Raw genomic sequence first — 16,230 nt, 5'->3', positions numbered from 1 at the left:
ATCTGATTATTTCTAGTTCCAAGTAAAAATTCAGGAGCATTTAAATCTATGCATATTTACAGATATCAGTGTCAGACAAAACTTCACAGTGTGTTTATTTACTCCTGAGATCAAAGAACTGATTGCCTAGCACATGCCGGTACGCTACAACAGGCCAATACCCATGGTGCCAGGTGGGATGGCTGCATCCTTGGGCAAGAGGGCTCCGGGTTGTTTCCGTAGGTTCGCACAGGATGGCAGGGTACCAAAAGGAAGGGCCAGGACAAGTTCTGGCCAGACTCAGCTACGTCTGGCACTACCCTACAGCTGGGGTAAGAACCAGAGGTGTAGTAGAGGAGTGGGAAGACGTGAGCTAGTGAAAATCAGCTGCCTGAGGTCAGGCACATTCAAAAGCATCCCCAAGCCTGGCTGAATATTTCTTTTAAACAGAGCCGATTTCTGACTCAAATGCCAAGAAAAACAGCTTAACTCAAGCTGGAGCAGTTACCGATTTTCCGAAGTGGTACCTCAGGTCTGGTTTTCCTTTCCATTAAAGCTGTTTGACTGCTGTTCTATACACTTTGTAATGCTTCTAAACCAATTCCAGGGCATATACAATTCACCTAACATTTCTTCTTTGGTAAAGCACTCGTCTTATCCAGCCATTTGGGGAACCCAAAAGCTTGAGCGCGATTCCACCCTAGTGGAATTAGTCAGCATTAGAGCAGTCACTTCTCTGAAGAGACATGAAATTAATTATTTTAGAGTACTTAGCATAAAATGAATTTTCTTTCTCAGCTGGCTATACAAGTTTAGCGAATGTATTCCACGCTCTTGAGAGCCAGGAATATATTTCAGGTCTGCTTACGAGCTTGATCAACGCTCTATTCAAGGTGATAACGCCCAGCCTCTAGCTTTAAGATTAGTTTAGGGGTTTATTCCACAATCAGATTTTTCTCACTGATGTGAGAGTTACTGAAACATAGGAGGTAATCTTTTACCAAACTCTAGGAAAAACACCAACAACTTGATACACATTGAAAAAAAAAGTTATCTCAAACCACACAGGTTTACCACTTCCATACTATGGAATGATCAACAACAGGATCGTGGTTGATATTTTCCAAGCTGAACCTATAGCCAGCAAGATTTCCAATAGAAAAGAAAGGACAAGACACGCTTCCCTTTAGTACTGTGCACTCCAAGAACAGAAGGGCCTCTTAGTACACGTCCACCACATCAGTGTTTTGGATGGTTTTGGGGGGTCTGGGATTTTTGTGGGTTTTTTTTTTTTTGCAAACAGAACACAAAAAAAACATAAAAAATAGTCAGATTCCCAACACACTGAGCTGCACCCGAGAGTCCTGGAAAAGTATACGAGCAGCTTATGCTGAACACAAAATAAGATCTCTCAAACAGAAATATATCTTGGTAGATGCAATCCACAGCTCGAGCTTGTTTGGTCTAAGAATGTATCCTTTCACACACTTCAAGTCACTTGAGGGGATCACACTGCAGTATTCAGAACCTCATCTACAACATGTTATTACTTCAAGCTACCACGAACATCTCCCATCCTTTCCATGAGAAACAAAACACTGCATTAGAAAAGCAGATAAAGTTCAAAACAAAGTTTTGTTTTCATAGACAAATCACCAACAGGTCATCCTGGAACGTGTGCTACAATAATTTTACTTCCAAAAGCAAAATAAATCTAGAATTAGGTATCCAAAGAAGCATGGATTGTAAAGCAATAGCAAACACACAGGTCAAAAATAATCAAGCAACCTAGACTCTGGTCCTTTTTCTAAACCTCCCCCCATTCCAAGACAAAATACGGACTTGAAGAGCTAGAATTAAAAAAACCCTGGCTGCAGCCAACTGAAGAAAAGCCTACATTTGGAGAGCTGGCTAGCCTGAGTAATTAGCTGATCACTAAGTGCTATGCTTTGTCATTTCATCGATCTTTTCAGGCTCAGTTATTTTCTAATAGCTGGAAGAATTAACAGCTACTTCTACACAGAAAGTGGGTTTAGAACTGCACTGACAACTTACATAAATGACATTTTATAAGAGAAATCATCCATTAAACACAGAACTTGAACACTAATACAAATAGTTCATTTAGCATCCACACCCCCAAAACTAAAATGCATTGAAGAAAAGTTAAATACAGGGGGCAGGCACAGGGCTGAATGTCAGAGAGGTGTATCACGGCAAACTTCATAAATGCTTCACCTTGTCGGACTGCTCCAAAAAAACCCCACAAATTATGCTACAAAACCATTTCAACATACTGTATTTTAAAACATGATAGGATTTCATGCCCAGAGCTCAGCAGCATACACTAGCACAATTGCCTCCGAGGGACTTACACCGAGAACAACTGCTATGAACCTAAACCGACTGGATCGAGGAAGTTTACCTCGTCCCATACCCTCTCTCAGACACATGGGCAGTTCACCCAGAGTAAGGTACAGGAAGCCTCATAAATAGGCAATTCCACAATAATATGCCCACACAGGGAGTTTCTTCCTAACTGCAAGCACTTCGTGGTTGGCTACGCCCTGAAGCATAAAGATTCATATCTGCATTAAAAGTGGTAAATCTACAATGTAACAATTCAAATAGTTATTACTTATATGCCTATCAAATCCCCTCTTAAAATAATACTTTTTGCAACAATATCTCTAGAAATCAAGGCCCACAAGCTAATTGTGTTTTCCGCGTTGAAAGAAACAATACAACTTTCAGCCGGCACAGACCGCGCTGAGCCCTGTCACGCATTATTAATCTTTTACACAAGTGCTCATGGAAATACGCCCATAGACAACAAACTCTTTCAGGCTGGTATTTGTAAGGCATTCTCCGTGTTCACAAAACTACAGAAGTGAAAAATCTAAAAGTTAGGGTTTGGACCTGAAAAATAATGAAGGTATGGTCTAGTATCAGCTTTGATACGCAGCTGATAAACACTGGTTGGACAACTCCCAGGCAGAGTGAAAGAACTGTGAAATGAAAGAGCGTGCTGAACATAGCTTCTTCAAATATGTATTCATTTCCAAAAAAAAAAGTTATTTTCGTACCTCTAACTTGCTCCATGCCAGCAAAGCATAGACTAGGAATTGTTGACGTGGGACCCTGCATGAGTCTTTACACTTGCCAGCATGAATTTCCACACTTAAAAACTTCCAATTTGATTTCTTAAAAGTGTGTAAGTTTCAACATTGCTTACTAGAAGATGTGAATGTATTTTTAAAGGTATTTTCAGGGGTGTGCATTTAGCCAATGAGACAGCTAAGGATTCCTGCTAGTGTTTGCACCCGTTAAAAAAATTTCACAGTTCTAAAAACCTGTTTTGAAGGAGTTTTCCTAGTCCTTCAGGCTCAGAGCAGTGGTAAAGCTTGCCTTTAAAAGTCATTTCACTTACCTTGTCTCTGGATTATAGCCCAGTATGTAGAAAAATGAATCCACTCGGGCTTTAAACTCTCTAGCAGCAAAGATGTCAGAGAAATGGGAGATATTACACTTCCCTCTGGAAAGAAAGAGGGAAAATGGTATTAGAATTCCATCTTGAATAACTGCTACTTCAATTAAGCGCCACTGCAATCTGCGTACAAGCCACAGACATCCTTGTGTTCTCATAAATGTCTAAAACTTCGTAAATATAAGCCTGTTGTAACAAATAACCCTGCAGATTCTTCCCATGGTGGAAAGAGAAGAAAATTCAGTTGCAATGTCTCAGATGGCGTTCTATAAACATTCTTTAATGCTCATTCAACCAGCACAGAATCCTGAGGAGCCCAAATTTAATCAGACTAATGAACAATACCTACCTTAGAAATACAATCCCTAAAATGTCTTTCTTAAAGGTTTTACAGTCCTATTATACTTACATCTGTAAGGAAGCTTCAAGAATTCTACTATTGATATTTGGGAAGTCAGCTTTTCATTTAGAAAGGTACATAAAACTTTAGTTTAATAACACCTCCAAATAAGAAGCAAAGCTATGCAGTCTTGCTAAAGCCAGCAATCCCAACAACGCAAATTCCAAGCACACACAAGTTTCATCCTTCTACTTTCATACATAAAACACATGGAGACATTTAAAAAGGGAGAGAAAAAAGAAAAGAGGATTTATTAGCTGCTTCTACAACAGATTGTTAATTTTTTTTTTTTAATATAGTTTGTTGATGAAGTCATTATCCTTAAGGATGAGCTGTAACAAATTGGATCACATTTCCCCAAGGGTTTGTTGGCGCGTTGCTGCTGGGGAGCTGCTCCTGTTCTGTCCCTCAGTGCAGCGGATGAGAAGCGGGCAGAGAGGAACGGGCCAGCCAGCCAAAGAACCACTGCTTTTCTTCTAAACCTGATTCCACGCCAGAAACAAAGCACAAGATTTTGCACTTTTTCTGTATGTCAAGCTTTCTAGTATTAATAAAGATAGCATCTCTTTGCCCTTGTATTTACCGAATAATATTTGCTATTATAAATAAGCTGCTACAGGGGTTATTTAACACTATTAAATAAAAAGGTTTGCCAATCTTGGTTAGAACTGGATGAAAAGTGCTATTGCCAACAGTAAACTGAGAAGAATAATTATTTTGCCTGCAATAATACTGGATCTGTTTGCCTAGTCTTCTCACCAGGGCTTAAAAGCACTGCATACCTGAAAAACCGCACTAGAAAGTCGAAATGCTAAGCTTCCTTCCCTTCCTCATCTTTTCATGGGAAAGCCCTCAAAAAAGGCTTACCAACCAACAGCCACCAAGAACTCTGCCTTGGAACTTGAGTTCTACGATTCTCAACATCAACTACTACAGGTGAGGAAAACACACACCAGAAGGATGAAGGATGAATTAAAGTTGCCAACTGTTCCAAGACAAAATCGACACGGCCATCCTGCGAGCTCCAGCTCCAGAATTGTCCCTATTTTTGCCTAATTCTCAGCCAATTGCCTTTCTGGCAAAGGACAAAGCAACGCCGGATTTTGCACAGGTCGTCGCAGGTTGCAACGGACCATTAACAAGGTCCATAATTGAGATGCCTCATGGAAATACTGAAAGACAAACTTGTTCACTAATATTTATTTTACCCCCAGTGGCTATTTAGTCCTAGTGTAGTCATTCAGAAAGAAGAAAATAAGGAATGTTTGTTTTGATATTTCACATGATATTCACATTTTTGAAGTATTTTGGGGAAGATGATTTTGTTTCCTTTCAATAATTCACCTGAGCGTTAATAAGCATTTTCCAGATAAGCTTGTATTATCTGTGTTCATGAATGCAGTACATCTTGTTCCCAGCACTTCAGACAAGTAGTACTGCACAAAGATTCACCATATAGGTAAAAAGGACATAACTTTATTACACACTTCCACCGGGATCTACAAGTATCCTCTGGTTGAATTCTTCCACTGGTTCAAGCAGAAGACTGGTAGTTACAGTCACTGGTTTTATTTCCCAGTTTGTCATCAATTCATTGTGCGACCAGAGCCATTTGCTGGCAGAGGGCAGAGAAATAATCTCATACTTTAATAAATTAGAATTTCACGTTAACCCTCCTTTCATGCATCACAATACATCCTGCCCACTCTATGTTCTCAAACTGTAAGAACATCATGTGCAATTACCCCTATGTTGTTCTTGTACACTGAAAGTTACTGATGTGTATTAATCACAATTTGCTAGGAAAGAATCAGCAAAAATGTAACCTGCATCCTGCAAAAGTATATTCTCTCCATTACGAGCATCTTCAGATACCATCTACAAGCCTGTAAGAATTATCAGAAACACAAACAAGCCAGAACACAACAAAACAGTGAAACCATATGCCAACAGAGAGAAAGAAGAGAGTGATCTGAAAGGTGCCCATGGTATGTATTTTCAAACAAACAGGCGGCAAATAAAACAAGACAGGTTGAGGAAGTGATTGCTTTGGTCTTTCAGCAGCCTCCATTCTTTTTTGGAAGGAGAGAAGAGAAGGTTATTTTTCAAGTTTGCTTGGTATGCACATATATTCCAGTTTTATCCTTCCATTTTTGTCTTTTCTTTAAAGAAAAAAACAGAAAGGATGTAGAAGAGAAGTTAAAATACTCCCAGGGAAAATTCCATGTACACAGTTCAGTTTCTCTCTGTTTAAGCAGTCAGGTAGAGCTCCAAGACTGGTTCCATCAAGACAGCCAACCTCCTGCTAGCTTGTTTCTAAGCGTGCCAGAAGCGACCTTCTGTAACTCAGAAAAGGCACTGGGGAATTTCATGAGATTATAGTACACCACTGGAATTCTCTGAGTTTATAAAAAAGTCCAATACGTAAATCAAAGACTTCTTCCCACCCTTATGACAGAAGTCACAGCCAGTTTGTCTTGAAGTAAGTGGCTTCAGCAAAGTGACTCTGAACAAAAAATATTTCCAGATGGTTCTAGTGAAACACCATCTGAGCATTATTATCAGGGAGATTATTCAATTTGCATTTTGACAATACCCATGCACGTTAGGCATGTTGAAAATCTGCTGAAAAATAACGCCTCGCTGTTTCTATTTGAAAACATTTTGAAGTAATGGTTTATCCCCTCAGCCCAGACAAAGGTTGGCCACTTCAGTTAAAAACTTTGCAAGTAAAAGAGAGCAGCAACCTCCAGGGAAGGGCAGACCGCGTGGCGAAAAACACAGGGGTCCATTACCTCCTGTCTGCGCAGCCAGTTTTTAATGGAGCTCTTAGCTGAGCTGCAACAATGACAAGTGCCTCAGAGAAAAAGCCTTTAACGCAATTTAATCAGGGCAACACACTGACAGTCACTTTACTGGGAGATGCTATTGTTAATAACGAAATCAAACACGGAGGAGGGAAGGGTAGTATTTCTGCGGGAACTAGCAATAACCTAAATTGGCAAGGATGGGAAACAATATCTTCTGAGCAACATTGATTAACCGAGATGAAAACGAGATTGTAGAATTACAGCTCCTTTTTGAATGAGAGCAGATAACACAAGTTAATTACTGCAGGAGAGGAGGAGAAAGCTGAGCAGTACACTAATGATCCGCCGCAAAACCAGAAAAAGCATCTCTCTCACTCAAGAAGGTTTTTCTCATCCGGCTCCGAGACCCAGCACCGCATCCCCTGTAACTCACCTGAGGGCAGCAGCGTGGTAAGTGTCAACGTAATCTGAAATGAAGAGCTCTCGATTCTTGATAACGGGGTCTGTAATAACAAGCTCTCGTCCAGAGTCTGCCAGAAAGCAAAAACACAAACAAGAAAAACCACCGACACATTAGCTGCAGTCTGAAAGGATCTACCATTGCCATTTGCAGGTCTTTTTTACAGGTTAAAGTTTGGGGATGTTTCTTAGATACTATTCAGTGTTAAGATGACAAACATTCAGATAGTTTACGTGGCCTGTACGGTATGGAAATAACGCAATACCCATTTTTACACGTGAATTCTTCCTTGCCATATCTAGAGAACTGCTGAAGGGAAAGAGTTTTTAGGGGTACCGGATGACACATCTTATCCACTGCCCACTAAAAGTGGTCACTCCCAGGTGAAAGGAACTAAGTAAATTAATTTATCACTGACTTCTGGTTTTCAGGCCAAGCTTTTGGTTGGTATGCATATTTAATCTCAATTCTTCAACAAATTCTTGACAGTACTAACTGCTTTGTGCTCAGCTTTGAGATAAATATTGATATTCGTGTTCAAATGCAGAAAATTCTCAGTGCTAATTAAAAAATTGGAAGACAACTTTTTCCATTACATCTTAATAATAGCTTTGAAGAACACACAAAAATACTTCTCCACATGCACAGAAGTGTGACATAAAAAAGCAGCCATGTTATCAAAACCGCTCACTTTTTGACACTGTGCCTATAATCCCGTTGTTAGAAGTTTCAAATTAGTAAGAGAAATGTTAGATTTGTGCAGCTTTTGATAAAAGCACACGCAAAATGCCCTTAACGCCTGCAAAAAGGAGAATGTACGCTCAACTTTGTACTGTCATGCACCAAAAAATTGCTGTGTTCCATATTTCAAGCATCAATTTTTATCATCACAATTCACCTTGGAGTATCTTCAGAATTTTAACAGTTGCCTCAAGGAAATTCCCCGGTAAGAACAGAAGCAAATGTTATGTCTCCCCTAGAGGCAAGAGATAAATGACACTGGAATAGGTACTAAAGTTTCTTCTGCTTCTATTAAACCCAAGATCACACTTGTTTTTGCAAAGAGAAAAGAGGGAAATCAGCTACGAGTGCTTCAGTTACATCACTTACTGCAATATTAATCACAGTGAGGATTCACACACGCAAGGCAGCATGAATGTAAAAAATGTAGTTCTCGTGACACTATGGCAGAATCACTAAAAATAGAAGACATTCACAGTTTCTTCAGACAGCTTGGTCTTCAGCCAGTGAGGTATTAGTACGCTGTCCAGGAGGCCCATAAAGGATCCTATGTTATTTTTCTTTTCTATTCTCTCTTAAGGCATTAGTGTAATACAGCACAATATTTAAACCATACCTGAAACGCGTCTGCTTACAGCTACGGTTACAGGACACACACCAGTTAGAACAAACAGGGCAGGTAAGAAACACTCTCATCCATCTTCTACCACATTGTTTCATCAACAGGCCTCGTTTCGTGTCTCTACGCAGAAGTGTTCTTGCTTTTTTAGACTATTAAAACCGAAAATTCAGAGTACAAGTAAAGACGACCTTACTCTACAGAGCCTAACTTACCATTCTCATTGTGTCTGTCCTGAACCAAATGCTGATAGACTGAATCTGGGACTTCAGACTGGCGATAGTACCATTTGACATTCATAAGGAGGTGGTCCCGTTTACTCTGAAAAAGAAGGTCTAAAGGCATTACTAAAAAGGAAAAATCAGACCACATCTGACATAATCTTCTAAAGTATAAATTTGTTTTCACACTGAAGAAAGCCTAAGGTAAGACCCAAAAGGGAGGAAAACGTATTTCTGGGACAACAAAACAAAAGCAATGTGGGAAAGACAGATTGACTTTGAACCCAGACAAAGGCAACAAGAACCCGCTGCATCATCATGCGGTTTTATCTCCCTGTACATGACCAGCAAATACCAACCTGCTCATACCAAAAAAATAGCCCAAGAAAAGAAGAGGCAGGGATCAGAAGGACTGGAATTTTTAGCCTCATGTAACGCGATCTTAGTCTGCTAATTCCTACAAAAAAGTATTTATGGCGAAACACAGGGCAGGGGAGGGGAAAAACCCAACCCAAGAGCAGCATAATTCAGAAAAAGAGAATACCAATAGCAACATAAGTCAATGCAACCATTCTTACCAGCTGTAACCAAGAGATACTATATTCCGCCCCCCCCCGCCCCAGGACAGATGGATTCAGACGTTAATGGTAGATGTTCTTTATTACACTGTTACACAAAAGAATAGGATGCTGCACTTCAATCCCAATAATTATAGGCTCCGACTGCTCACGTACCTCACAAAACCAACAGCAAAATTTACACAAAACTATCTTTTTCACTTAACTCCTTTTTCATTTGAGAATCCAGCCACCAGTTTGGTCCTTCTAAGAAGGAAACTGAAGCATAAACACCACTTTAAAAGAGAATTTTTAGATCACAAGTTATTACAGACTCTCTGCTTCAGTATATCTTTGAAACCCATGGCTGACAATTCTTTCTACTGCTCCAAAACATTTGCAGAGGCAGAGGGAAGCCTAAAGGGAAATTAACATTCTTTTGGCATGAGGCAACTGCGAGCACCGTTCGCTTTTTCTGGACTATGGTTCTCTAGACCCTTCTAGGACTGCTCATAAAACATTTACATTTACAAGTTAAATCACAGGTTACCCGACCAGAAAGTTCTAATCGTCTCTCCCGTTCACATCAGCCTAGTTGTTACAGCAATTTCCACCCTTTCTGCTTAATAAACAACACAAAATCTTTCCATTAAATGCGTTTGCAGCCTTTGATTAAAAACACATGTAATGCCACTAAAAAACTGCTAGTGGCAGCATTGTGCCAGGAAAATAGTTTAACTAACCCACCACTACCACATGTGCTCTATCTACTCAATGCCTCAAAAACCATTCAAGAACACACTAAGCATATTTGTGCTCTACAGCAGAAACCTCAACCTGCTTTAAAAAAAAAAAAAAAAAAAGGAAAAAGAGACACATTTGCAGTCAAAGCCAACAGGCTTGTCTAACGAATTAAAGAAACCCAAAAGGACTATGTCTGAGAGGCAACACTGATTTCTGCTGCCTGCTGTTCCAAAAGGGTGGTTGCAGACTGAAATCAAGTTCTGTAAGTCTCCGTCTTTATGAAAAGTCTCTCTGAATTCTGAAGACAAAAAAAAAAATCGCAAGTAAACGTTTTATTACCCTCTTGCTAAGAGTTCATAAATTCTATCAGTGCTAGCAAGAACTGTCTGCAGCAATGACAGGAACCATTAACCCAGCCTTTCTCTGCAAATTCTCTTTGTATTTCTTAGTTACAAGGAGAAGGCACCCCTCTTGTGTCACCCAAAGCCTCGAGAGCACTCAGAGAGCAGCACTTTGTGGCACGAAAACTACTCACTCATATGCACGGACACTTTACACACAGCATCAAAAGCTAATGCTGCGGTTTCCTTGGGTTGTGCCACTGAAGTTGGGCTTCTTTCAAACAGTAAAACGCTCCAAGGAGCATGGTACAGGAGGCATGAGTACCCACGTATATGCAACAACCATGAAGGAGGAGTACAAAATACAGCATTGTGGGTGGTGGCAGTGGTGTTTTTTTAACAGCGAGTTACATCACAGGGAGGAGAAGGACAGGAAATCTGTGCTGTGCTCTGCCCGGCATGGGGCTTGCAAACACTTATCTACAAACCAAACCCTCAACAGCCTGAACAACAACCAGCAGCCCATGGAGGGAGCTGAGGAAAGGAAGCAAGTTAATTATCTTGGTAAAAAGAAGAGAGAACAAAGGTAGCAAGTGATGAATGAACAGATGCAACCTCCTACGTGACCTTCCAGTGATGGTGCTGCCAGGGGACAGCTTTGCAGAAAGAACTCTGGAAGGGTACAAATTCTGTGTGAAGGTACATCCTTTACCTACGCATGCATTGAGGTTATATTACAACAAAAAGAGGAGGATTAAAACTGCCAAATGCTTTGATTGCCCTGGCATCATATAAAGCCGTGAGCTGGGAGGTCACAGCTTTATTTTGAATTAGGCTGAGACTGAAAAGGAGAGGGTGACGCAATCACTTCACTTCCCTGGCTCGGTTTCTTAATATATCTCAAAATATTTCTCAGAACAGCAAGCAGCACACGCTCCACAACGCTGAATGCTCTTCATCATTTAAATCATGCCCCGAATGCACGCACAGGGCACAACTCAAAGCTCCCATGCATAAGGAACACGGCAACAAAAACATCATGTACAGCCACGATGTACAAGTAATTTTTTACGTAAGTCTCTGGACAATGATGCAACTGAAAATATGCTGGTGTGAGAACATGCTGCTGTTTGTGCTCTGCTGATAGCAGTTGGGTTGGGGTTTTTTTGGAGGGGGTGATCTGGTCTCCTTCCTAAATACCTCTTTTTACCACGATTGATGCTTTTGGTCCAATTAATTCAAAAGCTTCATCTTGAAAAGTATTTTCTGTATCTGCTCTCCAACTTGCATGATTTTGTGGGGTTTAGTCTGAAGTTTCAGTCTCCCTAAAAATATAAAACGTCTGTCATAATCTTGTTTTTCACATTTACATCCTTCATTGCACAGACATTCCTAGACATGCTATTTCGTCAGCCAACTTTCTAAATATGTATGTCATTTACAGAGCAGTCTACTCAGAGGTGTCAAGGCGCCAACTTCTGTGGTAGACTATTTATTTTAGAACCATGTGCACACAAAAGAAATGTGTCCCCTGCTTCATAAAGTGTTACTTTTTCTTTTTTACACCTTTACATATGAAAAGCTGCAGATAGTCACGTGCCAAATTCAGACTTGCAGAAATCACAGCGACGGCAAGTGCTTTAAAGTATCTTTCTGGCAGCTCAAAAAGATTCCCTCTGCTACAAAATTCCATTCTGCCCTTAAATGAAAGTAGTGTTTATTGCTGCAGTACTCAAAAAGCACTCATTTCAGGGTTTTGTTGTTGCTGCTGTTTTGGTTTTTGTTCCTTTAAAAAAAAAAACCAACACGAATCAGTTTTTGGACATTAATCAAGAATTAGATAAAATCTGTAAAAGGATTAAAGCATCCCAGTTCACAAGCATCTGCTCAACTTCTATTTAAAAAAAAGCCTCTCCCTGAAAAGGGAAAAAAAAATAATCTTGCAAGTTCTCTTTAGAAATATGAATGTACTGATTTCCACAGCATTTGTGACAATTCCAAGGTGCTGGTTTTCTGTTAGGACACACTCGCAAACAGCCACTGCCCGTTACAATTCCCGTCTGAAGAGATTCCACGTTCTTTTCCCGGGGTTATGACTAACCAAATTGTGCAAATGATCACAGATGTCCTGCAGATTCTCTCCGAGGGATTTAAGCAGTATCCTTCATTACTTGCCCTATTTAGATACCACGTTAAATCACAACTAGCTTTGGAAACAGTATCCCAAATGCCGGAGCTGACAGATGGGCACGTTGGAGCCAGTGAATAGCAGTTATTTCAAAGGAACAAACAGCAAAACAGAAACAAGGAAAACAACATCTTTCCTTTCAAACATATTTTCAACAATTAAATTTTTCTATCAGGAAAAAAAAAATAAAAAGATCATGTGACTAATTCTAGGCTACCAAATTCTTTGTATGATTTTAGCAACATTAAATATTTTCACAGTCACTCCACTGTTGAGAATAAACACCTTGTGCACTGCGGCATAGAAGCTCTGGCCTCACAAGGCCAGTTTTCAAGTGGACATCCTATTTCTTTTTTAACACTAGAAATTAACCCGCTCCTTTGGGGCATCATTTGTCCCTCCAAAAAAGATGATTTCGTTATACACAAACGGTTCTAGTTCTGCTGCATGACACAGTATTCGCCTGACTCCCACACCAGATTTGACTTGCTCCACTTGCTGTGCCCTCCCTGCCACGGTGAATCGCTACCTTTATTTCTATTCCTACTGGAGAAATATTTTTACAGTTACTCAATTTTGACATTTACTAATATTCAAAGGAGGGAAAAAGAAAAATAGAGACCACTCATACCGGATCCCCTGGGGGGGGGGGCGGGGGGGAGACAGAGAGGGGACACAAATGAAACTATCTGGAAATCAGGAGCTAAACAGATAGAGCAAGGACCATTTTTCTTCCCCCTCTGCAATAGCACATGTAATTTCAAGTTCTCAGGACATCGTTGTGTAGCTGTTTTCTAATTAAATAAGAAACCTGATCAGCTGTTGTAAGCCAAGAAAAGCCAGCTTGGAAACACAGAGGTTATTACTACAAATGAATGTTATTTTTGCAGCTTGATTATTTAATTCAGATGCACGCATATTAACACGTAATTACTTCTTGCAAACACAGAAGCTTTGTCAAAAGTGAGAGCTATCAGTATTCAGCGAGGAAATACGAGCACTAAATACAGCAACGTGCAGTTTAATCCTCTCTGCCCCTCAAATAGAAAGCAGCAGCCCTTTTGGTTCCTGCCCTCCTAACCTGAACCAACACAAAGGCTGCAACCTTTAAACCTGTTAGTGTTATCTAATGAGTATTCCATCTACAAGAGCTTTTTCTAATAGAAACATGCCTCGCCGGCTTATCTGGGCGCAGAAGGCAGGCCACAAAGAGGGGCGGCTGATGGAGCGCAGTAATGGCCGGCAGGAAGCGAGAAGGCTGGGTTGAGCCGCGGAGAATCGATCAGTGCATTCAGCCAAGTGGGAGCTGAGCCAGGAATACAAGCTGCCTGGGGTATCAAATATTGCCGTTTCCAGGGTAAAGTCCCATTTCTGTGATCTATGTAGGAGAAAGCGTAATTTATTGACAAAACAATATAGGATTTTTTTTTCATAATGCCTTGCTCTTGACATGTTGTGTTTGTTTACAGCAAGAATCTCTCTTATGTCCCTTTTATTCACAAGTTTAACAAATGAAACTCCTTTTGGAATTCAGGTGGAATTCTGGCATGCCGGAAATTATTTCAGCCTTGTGTACAAACAACTCGGATGTAAAACAAGCATCACACCTTCCCCTGAATCTCAAACTTCTACACTCCAACACATACGCACGCGAAGACTCCCCCAGCCTCGGGGACACGTCTGTCCTGAAGGCCGCACGAGAAACACAGTCCTTTTGCTCAAAGCCTTGCTGCTTTGCTGAGAATAGTATTTATTCTAGATCTCTGCTACAGTTTCTACAAAGTTTGAAGCAAAACTGTTTGCAAACGCCGGCAAACATTACACAGTATAGACAGGTTATCTGCAGACAGAATTGTTTCCTATGGAAGAAGAAAGGAAAACATGCAAGTCCCATAAACACACCTGTAAAACTCAGCCTACATACATACCCATATACACATATGCAAGTAACAAACAACAATCTGTTTGCCTACACCTTTAAGCAATTCCAAAATGCAGCCAAAATTAGTCTTAAATCCTGACATTATCTGTAAGGCTGTGTTTTGTGTGCTGTGAGGAGACAGCCGGGTAGCCAAAACCTTAGAATCCAGCCATCAAGGCTCAAACCTTTTTAAAAACACTAGGTGATACACCACTTATCTGCATGCTAATTCACAGTAGCTGCCATATGTTGTCTCCTAGTGTGGGTGGTTTGGCGTTATAGTTGCTAGACTGCCTTAAAAAAAAAAATATACAGTCTTCAGATCCCCAGAAGAACTCTACTATCAAAACTCGCTACGCTGCCGTTTTATGAACAGTAGATGTTCTGGTGGGGTAGCCGTTGCAGTCACCCAGCAAGAACTATATAACATATACGACAGACAAAGAATAATTATGGCAACTGAGAACTATGCAAAGGTCCACCAGAAACTGCCGCAAACAGCAGTAAATGACTGCATGAACCTCCGTGAATCCAACAGTAATGTCAGCTTCGTAAGGACACAGGTTCGCACTGAATTTCATTGTGCTTCAACTAGATGCTCTTCTAAAGCAAAGCTGAACAATTTGAGCTATCTGAAGGCATTCTTCTCTCTGCTCCTCATAGCTGTCTTCCCCTCCACACTTTTACAAAAGTCAATATGGAATAAACGTTACCTACCAGCTCTTAATTTTACTTAGTACCACTCATAAATCTTCCCTTCCCCTCAATTTCTGCTTTCCAGATGTCCAAAACATCCTGAAATAATTAAACCAATGCTCAGCCCCATTCACCCAAGAGTTGATACGCTATAATTCGAGCAAAGATGTAACCAGTATCTAGCCCCATTCCTCCCCAGTAAAATCAGTATGCTGGAGTAGCGCTGTCTTTTGCGGACACGCAGCCACTCGCCCACCAAAGCGGGGAGGGTTTGCAGATGGAGAGGTTCCAGCTCCATTGGGGGCTGTAGGAGGGAGACGTTACACATTAGCACCCCACTCATTAGCCAAATATCACCCCATAGAAATGGCACCAATAAGGAAGGGAGCTCCGCACTCCTAAAATACACTGTAGAGATAAAGTAATCCTCTCCACCATATTGATAACAGCTTCATCCTCAAAGAGCTAGTAACTCTCAGCCAGAATCAGATTCGGATGATAAACTCTTTCAGACACCTCTATTCCCTTCTTCTGCTACTATTTTCTCCCTGTTTTCAAAACAACGTCCTCTAATTACTTGCTTCCAAATGAACTGCCAAGGGGTGCATGTCAGCAATTCCCCTTGACACAGAGAGGCTGCCATTGATTACGCGGAATGCGGGCAATAGGATATCAATCTGTGAATTAGGCACCACATGAAAGGAAAAGGAAACACAAGGAACAAATGAAAATACCACTAGGCAAATAGTCATTGCTTTCCAGGACCTAAGCCCATATGGAACAATAGCTTTAATAAGACACTTGCCATGAGCCAAACAAAAATTAAGCCTGTCTTTTTTGAACCTGGAAAAATATTCTAAAAAGCAACTGTGAAACAGCCAACTGAAATGGAGTGGTTTGGGCTTTACCAATTCTGTTAAAGAACAGGTAACTATTTAAAATCTCATTATTTGACAGTGTTTCTTAAAGGCATAGGACCATTAAAAGTTAACATGAAGTCTCCTGTTTTCTACTGAGACAGAAGAACAAAGAAGTATGTAAAAAATCTACTGTGTAAGTTACTGGC

General features: G+C 40.5%; 1 protein-coding gene across 5 annotated transcripts in view; it reads right to left on the bottom strand.

Moving 5' to 3' along the window:
* RERE (arginine-glutamic acid dipeptide repeats) overlaps positions 1-16,230 on the bottom strand; it is a 243,149-nt gene that overhangs the window by 111,921 nt on the left and 114,998 nt on the right. For all 5 annotated transcript variants that reach the window (XM_063354198.1, XM_063354197.1, XM_063354199.1 and 2 more), the window contains exons 4-6: positions 8,712-8,817; positions 7,110-7,206; positions 3,410-3,514 (exon numbers count right to left, since the gene is read on the bottom strand). In XM_063354198.1, the coding sequence (XP_063210268.1) occupies positions 3,410-3,514; positions 7,110-7,206; positions 8,712-8,817 (308 nt within the window). The remainder of the gene's footprint in view (positions 1-3,409; positions 3,515-7,109; positions 7,207-8,711; positions 8,818-16,230) is intronic.

This window comes from Chroicocephalus ridibundus, chromosome 16, assembly GCF_963924245.1.
Source record: "Chroicocephalus ridibundus chromosome 16, bChrRid1.1, whole genome shotgun sequence".
Taxonomy (NCBI): domain Eukaryota; kingdom Metazoa; phylum Chordata; class Aves; order Charadriiformes; family Laridae; genus Chroicocephalus; species Chroicocephalus ridibundus.
The sequence above is the reverse complement of the archived record's forward strand: the minus strand, read 5'-3'. Positions and strand labels throughout refer to the sequence as shown.